Genomic DNA, 22691 nt, shown 5'->3' with positions numbered 1-22691 from the left:
GTTTTCTTGGTGCCCTTCATTCCCTCTGGCTCTTACACTCTTGCTGGTCTTCTTCCATAGGGTTTCCTGAGCTCTGAGGGAGGGATTTGATGGAGACATTTCATTTAGGGCTGAGTGTTCTAAGATATCTCACTTTTTATAATGTCTGGCTGTGAGTCTCTATATTTGTTCCCAGCTGCTGCAGGAGCAAGTTTCTCTGATGGCTGAACAAGGCACTGATCTATGAGTACAGCAGAATGTCATTAGGAGTCCTTCTATCATCACACTTTTTTTTTTCTTTTTTAGACCAGTATTATTTGGTTTTACCCTAGGTCCCTGGGCTATCTAGTCTCAGCCCCTTGGCCACCCAAGCAGTGTTGGGGTATGGGTTCCATTTCATGGAGTTGGCCTGAAAAGGTCAAATGAGTTATTGGTTGGTTACTCAAACAAGCTTTGTGCCACTTATGCTACTTATCTTGCAGGTAGTACACTGTTGAAGATAGAGGGTTTGTGGTTGGCTTGGTGTTTACATTTATCTTTTGGTAGTGTGCAGAGGACTTGCCCATAACAAAGATACTGGAATGCAGGGAATGAAGGCTCTATGTAGGCACCAGCTGGACATCTCCATGTTCAATTAATTGTCTGAGTATTGTCTTCAGCAATGGGGCCTTGCTGTTAGTTTGTGGAGAGCAACCACAAACTAATAGCCTGAGTTGTTTGGGGATTCCCAGGGGGTCCCTTAGGCCAACAACTCAATTAGATGTAAACCAATCCTGGTACTGGAAGCTTTTTGGTGACAAGAGATGGCCAGCTGGACTCTGTTTCCTTGTGGGGGTCATTCTTATTCAAACAACCCCAGGTAGTGGCCTTACTATTCCATCCCTTTGCTGGGTGCCTGCCTCTGTCTTGCTGAGGTCTCCCTGTCTTAAAATTTTATCAAGGGTCTCATACTCTCAAATGACCTCTGCCTTACAGGTCATCTGCATCCATTTTTAAAGAGTGATTATGTCCAGGGTTGACTCATGGCTCCTACTTCCCTCTGCCTGCGGTTCTGGGTGTGCACTTCCCCTCAGGCCCAGTGGCCACAGTCAGTTCATAATGTCTCATCTCCCAGCACACATGACAACCCTCCTTGTCCCCACAGACAAGGTCAGTCTGCTGGATAGGCCATTCCCTGACTCCTTTCCGTTCCTCTTTGCTATTAAAATAAGCTGAACTAAAGGATAATTCACACTCTGTGTGAGCCCCCTGTTTAAAAGGGCACTGTATTTAGAGTTGTACAACTGTCACTGCAATCACTTGTCACCCCAAAAGGAAGCCTTGTGTCCATTAGCGGTCACTTTCTCCCCTCCCTTCCAGCCTAGACAGCCACCCATCTACAGCATGGCTGTGATTTGCCCATCAACACGTGTCTTTTCAGTGCAGGCCCTTTGCAGCAGTTCTCACTGAAAACCTTCCATGGCTGTAACCTACCTGTACATGTCTCCTCACACTCCTGCTTCTCAACCTCACACCTCCCCATACTTCCCCAGTTTTCTCTCACCTCCCTTCCTTCTTCATCCCTGCTCACATTTTACCTTTCCTTATCCCCTTACACTTTCTACACTCACATCTTGACACTGTCCCACACTTTCCTACAACCCCTCATACTTCCCATCACCTCCTCAGACCTTCCTGTACCTCACTCTCCACACCTTCCCTCATCTCCTCAGACCTTCCTGTACCTCACATCTTTCCACATCTCATTACCTATCCTCATGCCTGATTAATCTCCTATCTCCTTCATCTCATACATTCCTGTATTTCTTCTCTTTCCTCTTCTCTTTATTCCCTGGTGCTTGTTTAGGGACACACCTGCCTGTCCTCCAGGTCAGGAACTAGCTTTTCCTTTCCATAGTTCAGAGGCCAACCAACTGCCTGATGCCCACCCAGCATGAGTCCTTTAACTGGCTCATCAGAATCATTTCCTTAATCTCCTGTTGAATTTGCCCCTTAACCTTAGATGGCCGGAGTTGTCTTCCTTTACCTCTTGAGGATTTGACTTTGTATCTATCAGCATGTCTGTGCAGCCAACAGCTCTGTAAACTGCAACAGAGTGATTAATCTTTGTTTTCTCCCACTCAGGAGTTTCCTCTGCTTCCAGCTGAGTTCCCACCAGGCAGTAGGAGTCAGTGCAGGCTTATGGAGATGGGTAGTGCGATAAGAGTTCCCAAGGACAAAGAGGTCTCGTGAGGCTGAGTTTTCATCAATCTTTAATAAAGCCCCTGCAGACAGAGTGGTTTTACAACTTAGTTCAGATGTGTTTGTCTTTCAATTCACGAGGACAAAATTATATGTTCAAAATATATTTATATATGTGATGATATATAAAATGTCAAATATCCATTCTTGTGTCACTTATGTTATTTCAGTTTCAATTGTCAGGATTTCTGTAAACTTTAAGGATGAAGGAAGAGTTCTGAGCATAGCTTGAGGAGCCTGGCTGAATTCAGACAAGATGTGACTGCCACACGTGGAGGGTGGGTGGAGTTTTTTGTTTTGATTTTGATTTGTTGGCTTGGGAGGACCATGGTGGTGTCCTATCAACTGGGATGACTTCTTCCCTTCAGGCAGGGATGAGACTTTAATATTGAGGTGAGTTAGGGTTGGTTGGGTTAGTGCCATCTTTGGTGTGGCAGGTGAGGGGTGGGGTTAGGGTTGGTAAATGAGTATTATCCTTGGTAGTGGCAGGTGGGGGGGGCTTTCTACTTAAAGTATTACTTTGATTCATGTCCAGGACCTAAAACTTGGATATCATTTTAAACTTGCTCTTCCTAATTATCGTTGGCATCATTGTTGGTATTGCTTCTCTTTCTCAGGCTGCCGTGAACATCCCGTCTGCACCGCAGGGCAGTGGTCCCCTGCATCTGTTCCCTGAGCAGCCATTAGGAAGACTGAGTGAATAAATAAGTTTGGAACACTGCTGTGCATGCTTCTCTTGGAGACTGATATCATAGCAATCTTTTAAAGGCTCTGAGAATTCCTGTAGGGGAGCAAGTGTTTCCTGGGCCCTCAGGATAGATCAGTGGGCAAAGATGTTGCTGTCAAGACTGATGGCCTGAGCTTGATCCCTGGGACCCACATGGCAGACTCTAAGTTGCTCTCTGACCCCCACCTGCATGCATGGCACTTGTGTGCCCATATACAATCACACAAGTAATTTAAGAAATTAAATTAAAATATTTTTCTAATGTTTCTAAAAGTATTGCTCATAGAGCCGTATTTCCCATTTCCAATGCAGTCTATTACTGATGACCAGTTCTGCTGGGACAGCGTAAAGGCTCCGTCTCAGAGCCAGTCCTCACAGATGTGGTTGCTGTGCTGAAGCAAGAGAATCTGTCCAAGGCTCGGGTGCTGGAAACGGGAACCCTGTCCTTTATGTGGGACTGGGAAAGGATTTCCATGGGCCTTGCCTAAGGTGTTTGGGTCTCACCTGACTCCATTCAGTGTGTCCTTCACGGAAAGTGGGCAGGCAGAGATGTGGGGCCAGGGACTTCCAGAAGGAAAAAAAATGTTTTCTTATGAGGTGCATAGTTGGTAGGGCTTGACTACCCATGGGACTGTGGGGCTGTTTTGTATCTCTTGAGTGAAGACATCATTCTGCAGTTTCCAGAGAAAACAGACACAGCATTGGCCAAGGGTGGGAGTAAGCTGGGATCCCAGCGGAGCCCTGGGTTCATCCAATCATAGTCTCTCTCATGTCTGTGTGTGCTAGGCCACACCAGCAGCACTGCTGAGAGCAGAGATGATAAGAGGCCCAGGCTGAGGCTACAGCCTGTAAGTCTGTGTCCCACTAGCTGTAGTTAGACTATTTTGTAGTTCTGTATATATGTATTTCTTCAGTGGGACTGTAAGCCATTGAAGGCAGGGCTGGTCTTTGTCTCCCCTTTGCTGACAGCATCATGCATGAGCTGAGCTCATTGGATAGGGCCACTCAGTTGTACCCTAGTTGGCAATGAACCTCCAACGCACCATGGTAGGGATGGGTAGTCTCACAGTAAAGCCATTAGAGCATTAGGAACTTGTAGTGAGTTAAAGTTACATACTTTGAATGAGTCCCCAACACATCATCAAACAGAATAATATATTTCCATGATAAGATCATATGCCTTTTTTGTGTGTGACAGTCTTGCCTTGGCTGGCCTTGAACTTTTGAATCTCCTGAGTTGGAATGGTGGGCATATATCATCATATCTGCTTTCAAAAAATAAACTCCTTAAAAATAATGTGGTTTCTGTCTTTTCTTCATTGGCTGCTTTAACAAAGTCTCTTGTTTCTTTTTGTTTTTCTTCAGTACTGGGAACTGAGCCCAAGACCTTGCCCATGTGAGGCACGTACTTGACTGGGATGTATCCTCAGTCCTTAGTTTAGGTTTTGAGACAAGGTTTCACTGAGTTTCTGAGCTGATCTTAAACTCACTTTGTAGCCTAGGCAGTCCTTGAACCTGGTACGCTCTTTACCTCAGCCTCCTGAGGACTGCTTCTCAGTGTCAGGAAAAGTGCCTGGTATCTGGCTGTAAAAGGATGGGGACTTTAAGTGATGGTGACATTTTGTTGCTAAATACTTTGTGCCCCAACCTTCCATGTTTTTGTCATTGCAGGTGATTTTCAAAGCCAAGTCAAAATATTCTCCAGAATTACTCAAGTATAGGTAAGTAACCCCAGAACGTTGCTTCTCAGACAGAAGGTGAAAGTGTACATGCAACCTGTCTTATCAGCTGGAGTGTGCACAGTTACCCCTCTAAATACAAAATAACCCTGCAGTGGTCTTGTTCATGGGAGCCTGCACACTGATAGGATTTACTGGAGTCCTGTGGAACAGTGTCCACACACACACACACACACACACACACACACACACACACACACACACACACACGGTTTGCCTTGCACTCTCTATCCTCCTTCCTCAGCATCCTGCTGACTGGCTTTGCAGGGATGCACTATCATGCTTGCTTTAAACACTATTTAAAATAATGTACCTTTTGTTCGAGTGCTAGTCCAACATGCACGAAGTCTTGAGTTTAACCCCAGGTACCGTAAAAACCAGATGTGGTGCACACCTATGATCTCTGGACTCGGAAGGAGGAAACAGAAAGATCTGAAGTCCAAAATCCTCTCAGCTAGATACCAAGTTTGAGGCTTTTCTGGTTTATTCTAGGAGCTCAGGACAGGTACATGGTCTGGAGGGACTCCTTGTTGACATGCCCAATTTATGGGAAATGGTGACAGTGCAGGTTCCTCCTGTGTGGTCTGTGGCCTTACCTGCATTGTTGGAGAAGGCCATCAGATTTAGGTCAGGTGTGATGGTACACACTTGGAATTGAAGCGCTTGGAATACTGAGGCAGGATCCTGTGTTTGAGGCCTCCCTCCCTGTGTTGTGTAGTGGCTAATGGGACCCTAGTTCTTGGATTTTGGTATCTTTGGTGTCCGAGAACCAATTCCTTACAGATACTGAGAGATGATTGTGTGTATGTAATGAGGATTTTACAGAGAATATTTATTCAACACTCAATTTAAATGCTTTTGATTAAGTACATGCATTCGTACATGTGTGTTTATGAGGATGCCCAAGGAGGCTAGAGGTGTTAGATCCTCTGGAGCTGGAGTTATATGGAGTTGTGAGCAGCTTCCTGTGGGTGCTGGGGATTGAACTCAGGTCCTCTGGATGAGCAGTACACTCTCGTAACCACAGAGCCATCTCTTTGACCCCTAGAAGAGTTATTTTATTCTCTGATTGCTCTGTAGACCAGGCTGGCCATGAACTCAGAGATCCGCCTGCTTCTGCCTCCCGTGTGCTGGGATTAAAGGCATGTGCCTCCAACACCCGCCAAGATGTGGTATCCTTAATCTCAAAATTGCAAATACCCTCAACACCAAAACACCTGAATGTGCGTATGAAACATAAGTAATTTTTTGTTGTTTACATTTGGGGTCTGTTCCCTTATTCTAATGTTACAGTCCCAGTTTTTTAAAACAACTTAGTTTTTATAATGAATTAATTGTGCTTGGGATTAAACTAGGGCTTTGCATAGTCACAAGCCTTTCGGAAGAGTGACACGTGGTTGTAGTGAGCAGAAAGCCATCTTATGGTAACAAACCAGCTCGTCTGTGCTTTGCACTGTAATCTCCCATGCAAGTACTAGCCAGGTTGATCCTGCTTAGTGTTTGTGGTTTCTGAATTAGTGATGCTTAATCCATGTTGACACATGGAAAGAAATGAAACTACTGATTCTGCCTCCTCTTGCAGCCCCTCCACCTCCCAGGAGCTGCAGTGAGTGTCTTCCACACAGAGCATCAGGATGTTTGCACTCTGACCTCTTCTCTGTTTGGTGGGGTAGAGGTAGGGATCTGAGATGCCAGTGTTGAGCCCCGATCACATACTTCTGGTATGTTGGGATCTCATTTCCCTGGGCCACATGCCTTGTCATTAGAACTGGTTGGCCTATGTGACTTCCCATTTTCATCAGATGGTCCGGGTACAGGGCTGTCCAGGGAGGTAGCCACAACCCTGTCTACCTGGAAAGGTGTCCTTTGTGTATGCCAGATTGTCTTCAACAGGAGGATGTTGTATTTGGGAGTCAGAGGGAAGCAGGTTCAGGTACCTCTTGCAGGGCTTTGGGCTGGAGTCCTTCCTCCTGAGGCAGGGTTTTATGTATTCCAGGCTAGCCTCCAACCTCTTATGATGTCTCTGATGACTGAACTGCTGATTCTCTCCTGCTTCCACATCTCAAGTGCTGGGTTGATGGGCGCTACCACCGCTCTCAGCTAACACAGCACTGGGAACCACACCAAGGCCTCCGCATGCGAGGCAAGCATGCCGGCAGCTAAGCTACCTCCCCAGACCCTTTGTCCATCTCAAAACACACACAGCAGTGACAGGAAGCTCTGCCTGCTTGGTGTGAGCACAGCCAGGCCTCAGGATCAGGACCTTGTATAGGAGGAGGTAGGCATGAGTTGATTCTTCATCTCTTTGGTTGTAAGCCGTGAGACACCTGTGGAATTTAAGTGTAGGGACCCAAGAAAGTAGAGAAAAGGGAGTGTGCGTGTCTGTAGTTATAGACGCATCAGAGTCAGCAAAGGTCTCTGTGGCCGCTACTGAGCTGAGCTACAGGCTGTACTAGAAGCCAAAGAGAAAAAGGCCTCGTGGGATCATGACTTCTAAACGTGCACCAGTTGTGTGTGTGTGTGTGTGTACTGGGGGTGTATGTACATATATATGTATGCACTTGTGCACTCAGAGGCTAGAGGATGACACTGACATGGTATGTCCAGTTCTATCCCTGTCCTTATTCCTTTGAGGTAGTCTCTCACTGAATCTGAAACTAGCCTGGCAGCCAATAATTCCCATCTGTCACCCTACCCATTCACTGGGGTTACAGGTGTATATAGCCATGCCCATTTTGTATATGTTCTGGGGATTTGAACCAATGATTACCTGAGCCAAGCCCTCACACAAGTCCACTTTTGAGCCATACAATTTCACTCCTCTTTGCATGTCCACCACATGGGTCTGCCAGACGAGTCCATAACATGGGATGCTGTGAGGGGAACCCGAGGCTGCATTACCTGTGTGCAGGTCTGGCATGTGTGTAGGTCTGGGAAACTATGAAACTGCTAGTGAAATAAACGGTTTAGGGCTTGGGCTCTGTAGTTTGATAAGACTTAGCAAGGGTATGCAGTGTCCTGGGTTCAATCCTTAGTACCACAAAAGAAAAATAAAAAAATAAGAGCACTTTTTAAAAAAACCCATTTAGCATTTCTTAGTTGCTGTGGTAGATTTGTGTTGTGGTTTTCTTGCAGCATTTGAGCTCAAATCCAGGACTCTCTGCTAAGCAAGTGCTCTGCCACTTGGCTATGTTCCCAACCCTAGCCACGGCAGAGTTTTTTGTGTAGCCTTGCTTCATTTTGAGTGTGTGTGTGTGTGTGTGTGTACACCACATGTGTACCTGGTTCCAGTAGAAGCCAGAAGGCGGCTCTTGGGGCTGGAGTTGCAGACAGTTGTGAGTATTGGGAATTGAGCCCAAGGCCTCTGGAAGATCAGCCAGTGCTCTTAATTGCTGAGCCTCTGTGGCAGATTTTTACTCAGAGAACACTCTGTGGCTGGGGAACTTGGCAGGGAGAAAGGGGGTACAACACATATAGAAATGACTGGTAAATATACACAGCTGACCTGTGCATTTGTGACCCAGAATGTGTAGGAAGTAACAGACCCTGGTGTGTCTCGTCTTCCCCAGGTTACCCCTCTACCTGGCCTCACTTTTCATTAGTCTTGTTTTCCTGCTGGTGAATCTGACCTGTGCTGTGCTGGTGAAGACGGGTACCTGGGAAAGGAAGGTGATCGTCTCTGTGAGAGTGGCCATCAATGACACACTCTTCGTGCTGTGTGCCATCTCTCTCTCCATCTGCCTCTACAAAATCTCCAAGATGTCCCTGGCCAACATCTACCTGGAGTCAAAGGTGAGGTGGAAATGTGGTTAAGTTCCTTATTCTGAAAATGGCTTCCTGGCTTACACCTAGGTGAGGATCCTGCTCACCCTGTGGTTCACTGAACTTTGTGTGAACTTTTGTTTCCGGGTGGCTTGGTGTATGTTAGGTATGTAGTCTCTGGGAAAGTTAAGTCTGGTTTAGGACTACATCTGTTTAAGTGTTAACTTATTTTTGTGGTGCTGGAGACCAAACCCAGAGCCTGTATGTGCTAGGCAAGCATCTACCACTGAGTTGCAGCCCTACACATTTGAAAAAAATCATATATAGAGATGAGGTCTTTTTAAGTTGCCCAGGATAGCCTCAAACTTGTGATCTTCCCATCTTTGGCTTCTGAGTAGTTAGGATTAGAGGAATGTGCTATTAGGCCTGGCTGGACCCACGATTTAACTCTCTAGTAGGACAGCTGGACCAACAACACTAATAGCAAGTAGTGTTGACTGTGTCCTTGGCCCCTTGATAAACACCCTTTTGGGCATGGGGTAATAGGATCAAACTCAGGGCCTCGTGTATATTAGGCAATATCTGTATCACTCATCTCTATCCCAGCCTTTAAAATAACAACAGTAGCAACTATTTTAAGACAGGGTGTCACTAAGTTGCCTAGGCTAGCTTTGAACTCACTGCTGCCCCAGCTGGACTTGTGATCCTCCTGCCTCAGCCACCACTGCTATAGTTGGGATTACGGGTTTACACCTCCAGGCCTGACCTGACGAGCACTTTTAGTGGCTGAGCTAATATCAGCCTCCCATTTTAATGGGAATAGGTAGTGTTAAATCCCTACTTAATGGTAAGGAAACAGAGACATGCACAGAGAGGTGAAGAAGCTAGTCCCAGGTCAGCGAATGAGGGCCAGGGTTCACAGCCTCCCAACACCTGTTGTGCCTCTATGGAGACTCATATCCACCCTCTTCTTGGTGGTAGGAATGGTCCCAGCTCTTGCTCCTAGATAGCCAGGGGGACTCCATCCTCGCCCTCATCACTCCTCTGGAGTGGCCCTGTCAGTTGTCAAGAGACTGTATTTCCCACTTCTGAATGCAGAGCCTGTTGCCCCATCACAGACCTGCTATTGCCTTCCTCTCGGACTCTTTTGGCCTGAAAACTGCAAGGAAGCTGGGCTCCCACTGTGCTGTCTCTAGAAGCTGTCAGTAGACAAAAATCTCTACCACTAGCTCTCACAGGGCACCTCGTGGTTCAGCTGGACTCATGAAAATCCTATATATTAGCTGGCCCAATTCTTTCATTTGTAAATTTTGATGACTTTTACACTTAACTTTTGCCATAAAGTTCATTATCTTACCTTTAATACATGAGCTGTGCATAAAGTTTGAAAAGTAAAAGCCATCTTTAGAAGGAATAAATGGTAGATTGTCAGATATTAGCTCATCCCACTGACAAAATGACCCTGTGATGGAGTTCTGACTCCTAAGAGTAGGACATAAGTCAGCTCTGCTTTCCTGTGTCCTGGTAACTAGGTGTCCTTTAACTGATGCAGAAACTGAGAAAGTGACATAAAGACTTATCCCAAGTCACAGATGCTCAAGTGACCCCATCCAGAGGCCAAGCAGGATTTCTGTGCTTCCAGCCTAAAGGTTCTATAGACTTTGAACAAGGCCGTATGCACCCTGACTGGGGCTTTCGGGCTGTGCAAGGCACTCAGCCAGGATCTTGTTACTGAACAGTAGGACTTAAAAAATCTGATGAGCTTTTTGACATTCTGGCTCTTAAGATCAAGGCCTTGTGAGCTGGGGTAATGCCTCAGTCAGTAAAGTGCAAACATAAGGACCTGGCTCTGATTCCCCCAGAAACCACATTAAGAGTGGAGTGTAACATCACGTGCTCACAATCCCAGTGCTCAGCAGAGGAGATGGGGGATGAGCAAGTTCCAGGTAGTGAGACTCTTTCTCAAAAACAGGGTGGAGTGTAATCAAGGAAGACACTATGAGACATACACCCGAAGGCCCTGAGAAAAAGGCCCAGTCCCAAGTTTTAGATGAAGGTAACAAATCTGAGAGGAAGGGGTGCAGATGTAGCAAGGCCAGGGGTAGAATGCTCTGGAAGAACTGGCCAAATCTCTGTTATTAAGGCTTACTGGGTGATACCGGGGGAAGGAAGGAGCTGGTGCCTCTGCAGTGGCCCATTCCTGCTGGCTTTGTCTTCCAGGGCTCATCAGTATGTCAGGTAACTGCCATCGGTGTCACCGTCATCTTGCTCTACACCTCTCGGGCCTGCTACAACCTGTTCATCTTGTCCTTTTCTCAGATCAAGAATGTCCACTCCTTTGATTATGACTGGTACAATGTATCAGATCAGGTCAGTGGGGGCATGACAAGGTGTTGCCTGTTCAGGGACCAGGTCAGCGGGATGTGGTGGGATGCTGAATTGGTGGGGAACAGGTCGGTGGGCAAGGTATTGCTTCAGTGGGGACCAGGTTAGTAGGCTGCAGTGAGTGCTGCCTGCTGGAAAGCCAAACTCTGTTCCTGCTCTTGTACAGTGAGTGCTGGGTGTCCAGAAGGAATGTGCGAGTTGATGGCCCACTGATGTGCAGACACAGATAAACCTGTGTGGTGGAGAAATGAACCCCCTCTAATAGGACTCTATTGGATTACTTTCCAACACTACTTACTGTTATCTAGAAAAACAGCAAATGCCCAGAAGTGTATAAGTCCAGGTATAAAATCCTCCAGTGCACACACAGCTGGAGCTTACTTAAGACAGTGAGATAAAAATAAAATAACCTCACTGAGCTAAATCCACAATGGTTACATGCATAGTATCCCTGGAAAAGATGAAACCATGATTGTAACCTAGCAACCCTGGCCAAGCCTGTCCCACAGGTGCAGCAGGGAGAAAGCTTGGCAAGAATGCTCAAGTCCATGTGCCATTTGAGGAAAACCAGACATGAGATTCCTAGACCTTAAGCAGTGGCCAGTGATAGAGATGTTCATCATACAATACACATTAGGTTTCCAAGAGCAGACCAGCAGCACTGGTACAAACATGGTCAAACCATCACTGCTGCCCACTTGACTTGTCATCTTTCCAAACTGAACCTTCATCAAGCAACAGATTTGGTTTTTAACTAGTTACTTCCATTTTTCTTTCAATCAAGAGCCTAAGACCGCCATGTCTGGGGTGTGATGGTTTTGCAATGCTTCTCTTTGGTGGTTTCAATCATCTATGCCTTCTTGGGGAAAGGAGGCAGCACTGAGCTGAGCGGTGGTGGTCTAAGAGAAATAGGACATGAGTACCATCACCCTGGGGAGGAGCAAGGCAGCTTTCAGCATGACATGCTAGAGGAGGCTTGAGGACCAGCTTGTGGCTCCGTGTTCTCTTCCTGGTAATAGGCCAAGAAGCTGCCACAGCCAGTTCCTCTCTACTCTGGGGCCTTCCCTTCATGAAGCCCCTGTGGCCCTCCCCTGGGTACTGCCTTGCTCAGGGGACTTTTCCTGGACAAGCTGCCTGTGGTCATGGAGAACAGGGTGTGGCTACTGTTATGATGACTCTGGACAGACAAGCTGCTTTGCTCCCCTTTAGGAGTCTGGGTTAGGTAGGGGCTCTGGGTTCATCCCCTGAACTGCAAAAGTAAATGAGTAGCCAGTCGTGAGTAACCATCCTAAATGGTTTCCGTGGTTCTTCAGCTGAGGCCTAACCCATCACTGTGACCAGATTCTAAAGTGCAGGCTTTAGAGGGTGCGTTTCACTGTACCTAGGAGCTTTTTCTGCTGTGTCCTCCATCACTGGTTGCCTGAGGTCTCATAACTTCATTTTCCCCGCTCTGGAACAGGCAGATCTGAAGAGCCAGCTGGGTGATGCCGGCTATGTAGTGTTTGGTGTGGTGCTTTTTGTGTGGGAGCTCCTACCCACCACCTTGGTGGTTTACTTCTTCCGAGTCAGAAACCCCACGAAGGACCTTGTAAGTACCCACTGTCCATTTGCTTGTACCCCTAATCCTCCCGAAACTAGCAAGTAGGTTTTTCCTCCCAGCTTTTCAGTGAAGCTTCCTGCATCCCACTGTGAGGCAGATCATCTATGACTTTCTTTATCCTCTCAAAGAAAATGTGTTTGGGAATTTAGCTTTGTTTTACAAAAGAAACAAAGGTACATCTCATGGCCTGGGACTAGTGATTCCCAATGCCACACAGTATTCATGTCCTCCAAACATATATGCTGCTCTTTTGGTAGAAGGTGGAGGGCTGGAGATACAGCAGTTGGCAGAGCACTTGCCTAATGTGCACGAAGCCCTGGGTTTAGTCCTCAGTACCACATAAACCAGGCACATAATCCTAGCACTAGGGAGATAGAAGCAAGAGGATCAGAGGTTCAGTCATCCTTGGCTACATAGTTAGTTCAAGGCCAGCCTGAGCTACATGATACCTTATCTGAAAAAAAGACTGTTAAAAAAAAAGGGGGGGGGGTAGAGATTCACTTTATCCCAGAGTGACAACAGCTCATCAGGGAGTGGGAGGGCATAGCAGTGACCATGCTAAAGCTACCCACTTATGTTTGGCCACATCTGCTGAACCAGCCCTATAGAGGAGAAAACCAAGTCAAATTCAGAATCCCCTGGAAGCCTTGCTGCACCACACAAGCTAGGGTACAGCTTTGCCTTCCTGAGCTACACACGGTGGTGGGGGACAGTGTGAGCATGAGGGGTCATAGAATGATGCGTGTAGACATGGCACAGTTCCTGGTCCATACCTGGGTAGCGACAGCTTGTTGCTCTTTTCCCTACCCCTCTCTGGGTGGTCACTGGTGAGCCAGGCACAGGAAACAGACCAGGGTGAGGTGGGAGACGAAGCACAGCATGGCTATGCCTTCCCTGCCCCGATGGACTCTCCAATGTCCATTTGCAGTTTCTGAGAATTCGGTGTGGGGCAAATGGATGAAAGGATCGAGGAATGATCCTGAAGTAAGAAACTCCCCTGAGAGCCTGTGTGAGTAAAGACAGAGGAGTCTCCACATGAACTGTCTGCTTTAGTTTGGGGAACTTTTCATTGTTTTGAGACAATCCTGCTGTAGAACACAGGCAGACCTTGAGATAAAGCCTTCCAAGTCCTGGGATTATGAGCATGAATGACCATGCCTGGCCATTTGTACATATCTGTGAGGAATAAAAATCACTCCATACTTTCCATCATGAGTGATGAGTAATCACTCGGTAATTGGAATTAAGAGCTATGGATTTCATTGTGATGTCTATATAGGCATATGTTTTGTTCATCTTTTCTCCCATTACCCTCTCTCCCTTCTACTGATCCCCTTTGTCTCACCAACTAATTGGTCCTTTTTTACAAACTGCTTATAGATCCTTAAAGAAAGCAGCCCCTCTCTCCTCCATGATGTATTTTGGGGACTGAGGATAGTAGCTCAGTTGGTAGAATGCTTCCCTAACATGCAGAGAACCTTAGGTTCAGCCCCTAGCACCTGAGAGGTAGAGAGGAAAATCGAAAACTAAGGTCATCTTTGGCTGTTAAGGTTGAGGCTAGCCTGGGACACATGAGATCTGTCTTAAAAAAGAAAAGGATGCACAGGCACATTAAACACGCTAGCTAATGACACTACTCTTCCTCATGTTAGCAGGTAGTTATGTGCATGGATGCTAAATGATAAAATCTTCTTCTAGAGCAACCCTGGGATGGTCCCCAGCCATGGATTCAGTCCCAGATCTTACTTCTTTGACAACCCCCGAAGATACGACAGTGATGATGATCTTGCCTGGAACATTGCTCCTCAGGGACTTCAGGGAAGGTAAGAGCCTGCTCCTGTTGGAGAGCGGGTCACTGGAACAGATCGAACTGGAGGACTTCCCCTGCACAGAGCTGTCCTGCAGGGTCAGGTTCACTATGGGAAGTAGCCAGGTATGAGAGAAAACAGTCTTTGAAAGATTCCCTCCCCCAGCACTTTTCCTACCCAGTAGTCCACGGAATGCTTCTCCGAACCTACCCAGAGAAAGCCAGGACATTTACTGTTCCAATGACTCAGTGGAACATGATCTGGGACATCTAGGCAGACATCTTGGATCCTCTTCTAAAGCCAGAGAATACATGAACAATAATCACTAGTGTGAATATACTATAAGAACCAAAATTTGAAGTCTGTCATTCTTACACAGTTATTTACTAAGATACTCACAAATGTCACCTCATTCAGTGTTTGCTACAACCCTATGAGGTCAGTGTAATTGAGTTCTTGTGGTTCAAGACCTGTCTGTGGGAGTCCCTTTGCTGAGTCAGCAGTGTGGCTGGCCCCGGTGCACACTCAGTGCCAGAGCACATGGGAGCTGCCTCCTTTCTTGAAAATTCACTAGCAGACTGGGCTCAGTCTATTTTGAGGTGGGCACTTACACATGGCAGCATTCACAATGGTGTGTGTGCTCAAGGCAGTCAAGAAGCTGTGCCTGGCTGCCTTCAACTAGAGTCTGGGTAACAGCTAGGAAAAGGAGGATAGGAAGTGCCTGCCTATAGGGCCAGGAGCAGCCCTTGTGGCTCTGGTTCCTCCTCTCCCTGTACACCGATCTGCCCAGTGCTCAGAAAGCTGTGCTTGCTTTTCACCCTGAATAACTAACAGTGAAAGTCTTTGGAAATGGGGACAGTGCTTTGAAAAGACCTTAGTTTGGGATACAGAGCTGAGACAGAACATATTACTGTCTCATGGGTAGGGACATCATATACCCTCCTCCCCCATTTTATAAAAACCCAAAACAAGGTAGCAGTTAGGGGAAACACAGAGCAGTCATGTGTAAAGTACAGGCTCTGGAAGCAAGCCAACATACAAAGATTTCTCAGGGTCAAAAGGTACCCTCCCAGAGTTTGAGCTCCACTTCTTCCTAAAACTGTTCTCTTATCTAGCTACCCAACCGGAGCATCACTAACCATCACGTGCCAGAAGTTACCAAGAGCAGACAGAGGAGTACTTACCCTGTACACAGAGCGAGAAAAGACCCTTTTCCATAGAGGAAAATGAAAACAGTGTATTGAGTTCTTATGATATCTTAGATAGTGCTCTTGAGGACTTTTGTAGGTATTTACTCAACCCTGACAACAGCCCAACAAGGAAGTTACTAATGTCACTCCTGTCCCACAGATGAGGAACTTGAGACATACAAGTTATCTGTCCAAAACACATGGGTAGTTAAACTATAATGCCACCTTAGAATTTAGATACAATTTTGTGCTAAAACTATGTTCTCTCCAGTGCTAGTTTAGGCTCCAGTAGTTCCAAATTTCTGAGCACTGTAGGGTTCAGTGGATTTGAACACAGGCTGCCAGCACTGTGTGTAGCTGGTGGGAAAATGGGTTTCAAGACACAGCATGAAGTCCTCAGGTCTATTACTAAACTACATAAGCCACATGTACACAATATATTGTGTCAAGCTACTGAACTGGTTTTGTTTGTTTGTTTAAAGTTTTGCTCCAGACTACTATGATTGGGGACAACAAAGTAACAGCTCCCTGGTGCAAGCAGGACTTTTGCAACAAGACTCCACTTTGGATCCAGACAAAGCAAGCCAAGGGTAGCACCAGCTAACAGTCCTAAGGAAGAGTCCTCTGTTGAAAACCTTCAGCCAGACAGACTGGATGACAGCTGAGTTTTTAGGCACTTTTCCTCATGAAACAGGACTTCAGTTTTTTGCTATAGCTTTCTCATGGCTAGATAGGACTAAGCAATAATTTAGAGTGATAAACTCTCACTTTAGTACTAGCAGAGAGCCTGGCTATTTCAGTGGGTATTAATTTAAACTTTTAAAAGAGATTCTGTACTTTTATAAAGATGTATTTTATATAACTTAAATACTAATGCTAAAGTATACTAGGTTTTTTTTCTTGATTGTTACTGCAATGTATGTTGTAGTTTGCACAGATTTTCATGCATAATTCACTTTAAAACGTATAGCATACGTGGTCTAATAGTTTAAAGATTTTTGGCAAAGAGTTTCTTCAATCCTTACCTCTGAAGGTCACTGTGATTGTGAGCACCACACTGGTGAACTCCTTTAGCTGCCATTCCAGTGGTAAAGGTTAACAGGAAGCAGAGAACCAGTGTGAACATAACTGGCTCCACAGTAGTAGTCTCTCTTGAACGTTGCCCAAAGTCTGGTGCTTCTTCATCCAAGAGCACTACTATAAGCCCTCCAGTAACAAATGGATGCTGTCAAGATGTAGTCACTGACATTATGCAGCTGCCTTGGCTGTGTGGGTAGCCATTTTGTATAGTTTTCTTCAGCCCAGTATAACGGAATACTACCTCAGTAGGATGGCAAGACTGCCTTCCCTGACTCAGCCAGTGCTTACTATAGTTAACCAAGAGGTCCCTACAGAGTGTTAACAATAAATATTTCTGGCCCTCAAGCTAAAGGACTGTGGACCCTGACAGCTTTTCTCTAAAACATGCCTGTGATTTGTATGAGACTGACATAGTGTATATGAAAAAATGGGCTCTGCCTATGTGGTAGCAGGACCCCTGCCTCAGACAGAGAGCATTCCAGACAGTGATCCCCATGTGCTATCTTAGGGCTCCCCGTGCACACTCTGGAACCAAAATGGCCATCCTGGAGGCTGGGTGCTCTGGCTTCTCACAAACTGCATCATCTGGTCACCAGAGTCAAAAGACAAGTCTCTCTCACAGGCTATAGCCCACATCACACATTACTCCTGATGTCCTACCCATCTTGGGGATTTAATAGGTACAAGCCCACTCTCTATTTTGGTGTATTTAAGATTGGGATTCCAAGTTTCAAATAGGTCGCAATTGGATTTTCATTGCATAGAACACAAAGTTGACCCTGCATAGCCCCTCACCACGTCTTTGCTTTTGAGTATGAGAAAGCATCTGGGTTACAAGCCATTTAAAATAGTTATTTGTTAAAAAAATAGTTACTTGTTAGGGCAAATTCGACACAGGTAGCTTACAATAAAAGTGTATTAAAACAGCGTGTCTATCGCTATACCTGCAACAATTTGACAGTTGTAGCCAGTGCCCACAGCCCGTGTCCTTGTCTCCACCATGTCTATCTCTGTCCGCAGCCAAGGGCAAGGCTTTCTGAAAAGCACAGCGTCATCAAGATACTTCTGTATGCACACGTTTTGTAGCACATGCACACTTTATAGTTTGTCATTGTCTGTAAGAAAACAGGCACCCAGCATAAAGTGACAAGTTATATGATGCACTTTTACAATAAAGTTGTCAGCATTCATGTCAGGTACTTATTTATTGGAAAGAACGAAATGACATGTCTATTGAATTTCACTGGTTATACCTCAGATGCTGGTCACCACAGGCTGGAATATAAACACGGTGGCTGTGGTTCTCATGCAGGGAAGGAGGTCTGAGTCACTGTTGAGCCTTCTCCCTTACTTCCTCTGCTAACAAAACTGCTCCTAATGTGTTAGAATGAACCCAGGGAAAGAAAAGCTCACGTTTACAACACCATGAAATTAAAACCCTGGTAATATTAAAGCTTAAAGTGCACAGGACCAAGCATGGTATTATGATTTCAATCCTTGCACCAGGTCAAGTTTGAGGCCAGCCTGGACTATAGTAATACTCTGAGATGAACAAGCACATTTTTGACTGCTGGGAGAGTCATTTGCACACACAGCTAAGAATTCTGGCCAAGCCATGTTCATACCTATCCCTGATTGGCACATATTCCTTTAGACAGTTAATATCCAAGTGTTATGAATTGTGAAGTACAAGTTACTACAGCATACATGCCAGTCACATTTATTTTCTGTGGCTGTAGCAAAGATGGAATCCAGGACCTTACTCATATAGCAAGTGCTCTACCACTGAGCTGTATGTATCCTTAGCTCTTGCCAACTCTGTCATGACTATGTCAGACATAGTCATAATAGCTGCTCTTGTCCCATGTTTATCTGTGTAGATCAGGTAGACCCTAGTGGCTCCCAAATTCCCCCCTCACTAAAACTCAACTGCTTTTAGTGGACAATATTGCTGAACCCAACACTGGACCCCTATGAAGAGCAAAAGAAGCATTAGTCACTATAGGTGCTTCAGAAGCACCATGAGAAACTCATTTGGATCTACAGAGTGTATTACTAGAATATTGTGTGCCCATATGTATGTGTACCTGCACAGTGGCAATCAAATCCAGGCCTTATATTAGCTGCTAAACAATGCTTTGCCACTGAGCTACATATATTCCAGCCCATTTATTCTATTATAAGGTTATAAATAATTTATCAAAATTTACAAGCCAACTATTTTAGAAAAAGAATCCTACTTTTACTTTTATGGGGCAGAGATCCAGACTGGTGCAGAAACACACCAGTGTCCACTCCCACTTTATCAAAGATGTATGAGCTATTCACAACATCTGACAGGACCAGATTGGGAGCTACCAAAAGGAGCAGACTCAAGTCAGAGTTTTCAGCAAAAAATAAGCTAGTAAGACAAAGAGAAAATTTCTTAAATGGGACTGTAAAGACAGGCCATGAATTCAGTGTCTACTGGGTGTCTTTGCTGTATGGTACCCGACTTGGGGTTCTCATGAGTTTGGATTTGAAACCATAAAGAGAGGATCACACACATTAACTTCCTTTTAGCTCCTGGTAGAGACATAAAAAGCCCTCTCCCAAAGAACAAAATACCTGGTACCTGCTGTAGTCATTACTATGCCCCAAACTATTGGGCTCCCATACCTTTGCCTCCTTCTTGCCCCGGGTAGGTTCTATGTTCAGTATGGACTCATGCAATCTCAGCTTCTGATTCTTGGATCCAAATGTAGGCTGTTGGCAGCTCCTACAGACATCCACTACTGCCTTCTCCAAACCTTGATCTGCCCTGTTGTTTTCTTATGCTATCTTAACCAGTGGTGGCCTTTCCCCTAAGCCTCATCTGTAACCCTCAAATTGTGATTTTCTATACTCTGAATAGACGATATGTCCCCAAACTTTAGCCTAGTTAGAACTGGAGTTTAGAGGCCCACTTTATTCAGTTTATGAGCCTCAAAATTCTTCCCTTTCTACCAGCACTTGTTCATATGATTCTGACACCCATTAATCTCTTCCCAATCATGGTGTTTCTTCAAGTCCTAACTACAGCATAAACAGGTACATGCATTCAGATAAACAGTGCCTTTCCAGAGCTGCTGTGTCTTCATGTACTTCCCTACAAATAAACTCAGCAGCCCCATTCCAGCTTCAAGTCTCCAGGGCAAGGGACTGTCAAAGGCTTTGCCCAGCTGTCTGTAGGTGTATCCTAGGCAGAATGGCCAGAATATGGTTTGGCAAGGCCCTGACTGGTAGCTGTCAGATGGCTTTCCCCAAGTCAATATGCTGGCAGCATCAGGAGGCTACCTGTACTGCTGGGAAGATTTTTAGGTGGCACATGGCCTCAGTGGTATTGTCTTCAGGTGCAGTCTTACTATAAGTGGAATGGAATCTGGTTGGACTGTGGAAGGCTGAGCTGTGTAATGGCAGTAGTGTTTGTTTCACTCACTGCTATATCTCCAGACCCCCAAAAAGCCAAATTCCATTCTTTTCATAGCTGCCCTTACGTAACTTGCACTTGCACTTTTACAAGTTTAGCACTTGCTGAAGGGCTCCCCCACTTATGAGTCTCTAGCAGATATCCAATTTTGAAAGTAAGCCCCAAATCATTCTTGGGGACTTTGTCATACAAGGTGAACTGTGACTTCATGGGTGCTGTGTCATACCTCTATGAACTGCTCCATTTAGTGAGAGCACTCACAGAATTACCCCAGGTAGTTAAGGTCTAAAAGGCTTTTTCCTGTGTGAGGCCGAGTTAGAAGAATAAAGATATCAAGAGATTGAAAGTATCTTCACATCTAAGGATGTAGTTGTAGGCAGGGTGCTTGTCCCACATGTAGGAAGCCCTGGGTCTAATCCCCAGCACAGTGTAAAATGGGCATGATTGTTTACACCTGTGATCCCAGCACCTGGAAGCTGGAGAAGAAGATTAGAAGTGGGAATCTGAGGTCAGCTTCAGACACACAAGACCCTGAAAGTAATGACAGGGAGAGAGACTCCCCCCCAAAAAGAAAACAGTCTAACAGCATTCTGTCATGCTATAAGGATTTTTCAAAGCTCATGTGGAATCAAACAGATTCTAGGAAAAACAAAAGGAGGATGTGGTCAATTTGGACACATTAATAGTAAACGCTAAATCACCATTAAATCATGTGTTGGCTTCACATTGAGGAAAGAACACTCCCCTCAGTGTCCTTTAACCAAGAGTGAGCCCAGATTTGAATTTTCTGTTTCATGCTGCCTGTGTCTTCTGTCCTCATCCATCCTATGTGTCTGTTATATCAGTCTAAATCTGTACCTGCCTGAAGGCTGTCTTGTAAATCAATCCCTGTGTGCATCTCTCACAAAGGGCTTTGCTCTTATTGAGAAGCACAGAAGGCATCACATGGGGAAGGAATGATACTTAACAAATCTTTAACAGAGGTCTACAAGGGATTAAGTCAGACTCCAATTAACCCCAACTGACCCAGATAAACAATAGTGTTTGAAATACTGTTATCAAGCAATATTCAAATGTTGTGTCCAACATTTATGGTGGATTTCATTTTAGAAGACTGTTCTCAACTTCTGTATTTGCTGTTTTCAGCAACTGATCCATACACATGCATTACTCTGGGTCAAGGACATGGAGGAATATATAACTTAAAATTATAGCTATACATTGGGAATTCCAAGGGCAAGTAACTGTTAACAATGTTCTGTAAAAAGCTGGTTAAACAAACAGCTGAGTATACAGTAGGATAGTAGTCTTTAAGTCATAAGTGACCTCAGAGTATATGGACTCTGGCTGTGAGGTCCATCAAAAGTTGTAGTCCAGTCTCTAAGAATGTATATTTTTATAATATACATCATCACAACAAAAGGCAGAGGACTAATATTAAATATTACTTAATTAAAACAATGTCTACTGGCACATATAGAAAATGGGCTGATGGGATGGAACAGGACCTAGGTAAAGAGCTAAACGCATAAAGATATCAAGAGATCTGTCGTGCCTACATGTAGTCTCCAACTAGTCATGGAAAAGATGGGCTCTTCAGGAACAACTAGGTTACCCTCCAGAGAAAATAAGGTTGGTTTCTTAACATGTATTTTGTACTAGGATCCATTCCAAAGAATCAGAATTTTAAAATGAAAAAGCAAAACCATCAATACTTCAGAAAAAAAAATACTAGTGGACTACTGTCTTGGTCTGAAGTGAGGAAGACAGTCTATGAGTTGATAACAAAAATCACCAAAGAACTGGTAAATCAGACCATAAAACAGCCTGGTAAAACCATTAGAGCAAAGCCAAATAACACATTGGAAGAATATGCCACTCATCACACCTGAAGGGTTAATACTCCTAACAGGTGAGGTTCTAATAACCATGTGGTAAAAGTGGACAAAGACCACTAAGCAGAGTCAGTAGACTCCTTCATATATTAAAAGTTGTTCATTTTATAATTAGGCAAAAAATGAGTTATTTTAAATTTACATTCTATCAGAATGTCCAACTCTAGCATTCGAATACCATCTGATGGTGATGATGTTGGTGAGCAAGCACAGTTAAACTGTAGGCGGTGTGTAACCTGAACTAGCCTCTGTGCAGGGCAGAGTGAGTCAGTGCCTCTCAAAACTCAAAGTGTGTGCAGTCTTTCACTTTTGAATACTTACTGTAGAAATGTACATATACAAACGGGACATGACATGTGGACAAGGTCCAGAAACAACACAAATGCCCAAGAATGGTACTGCTCACTAAATGGGCACAGCCCATAGTACGGACTCCAAGCAACCACTAAAGTGAAAAAGCTACCTGGTGATATGTGGCCATTGAAATATTTGGTGATAAAAAGCAGACAGAGTGTGTGTGTGTGTGTGTGTGTGTGTGTGTGTGTGTGTATGTGATGTCACTCCAAGTAAAGATAGAGAAAAATAAGGCTTTATATTTGTATATGTTGGCATACTAAAAAAAAAAAAAAAAAGGTATGTTTGGAAGTACAAAAAGTCAAGGGGAGAGGTATGTGTGGGCACTGTGGAAAGTTGGGAAAACATTGTACTTTTGGCATAAAATGTGTTTTTTAATCATATGAATGTACCACTTATTCAGAAAGTCAAATAAAACAAGCTTTTTTTAAAAAGCTTACTGGCTCAATCCAAATCCAAGGATACCAAAGTTGCTACATTTTG

At 44.9% G+C, this 22691-nt stretch overlaps 1 protein-coding gene across 2 annotated transcripts in view; it reads left to right on the top strand.

Annotated features, from left to right (window-relative positions):
* Gpr137b (G protein-coupled receptor 137B) overlaps window positions 1-22691 on the top strand; it is a 34687-nt gene that overhangs the window by 11530 nt on the left and 466 nt on the right. Inside the window, exons 2-7 of one of the 2 annotated variants that reach the window (XM_005071789.4) lie at window positions 4619-4668; window positions 8256-8478; window positions 10669-10818; window positions 12293-12421; window positions 14132-14256; window positions 15914-22636. In XM_005071789.4, the coding sequence (XP_005071846.1) occupies window positions 4619-4668; window positions 8256-8478; window positions 10669-10818; window positions 12293-12421; window positions 14132-14256; window positions 15914-16025 (789 nt within the window). In that variant the 3' untranslated portion in view covers window positions 16026-22636. Of the gene's footprint in view, window positions 1-4618; window positions 4669-8255; window positions 8479-10668; window positions 10819-12292; window positions 12422-14131; window positions 14257-15913; window positions 22637-22691 lie in introns of those variants that run through there. The other variant, XM_013114651.3, reaches the window with a different exon arrangement.

Source organism: Mesocricetus auratus, unplaced genomic scaffold (genome assembly GCF_017639785.1).
Source record: "Mesocricetus auratus isolate SY011 unplaced genomic scaffold, BCM_Maur_2.0 Super-Scaffold_100013, whole genome shotgun sequence".
Classification (NCBI taxonomy): domain Eukaryota; kingdom Metazoa; phylum Chordata; class Mammalia; order Rodentia; family Cricetidae; genus Mesocricetus; species Mesocricetus auratus.
Note: the sequence above shows the minus strand (reverse complement) of the source record. Positions and strands in the feature narration are given on the sequence as shown.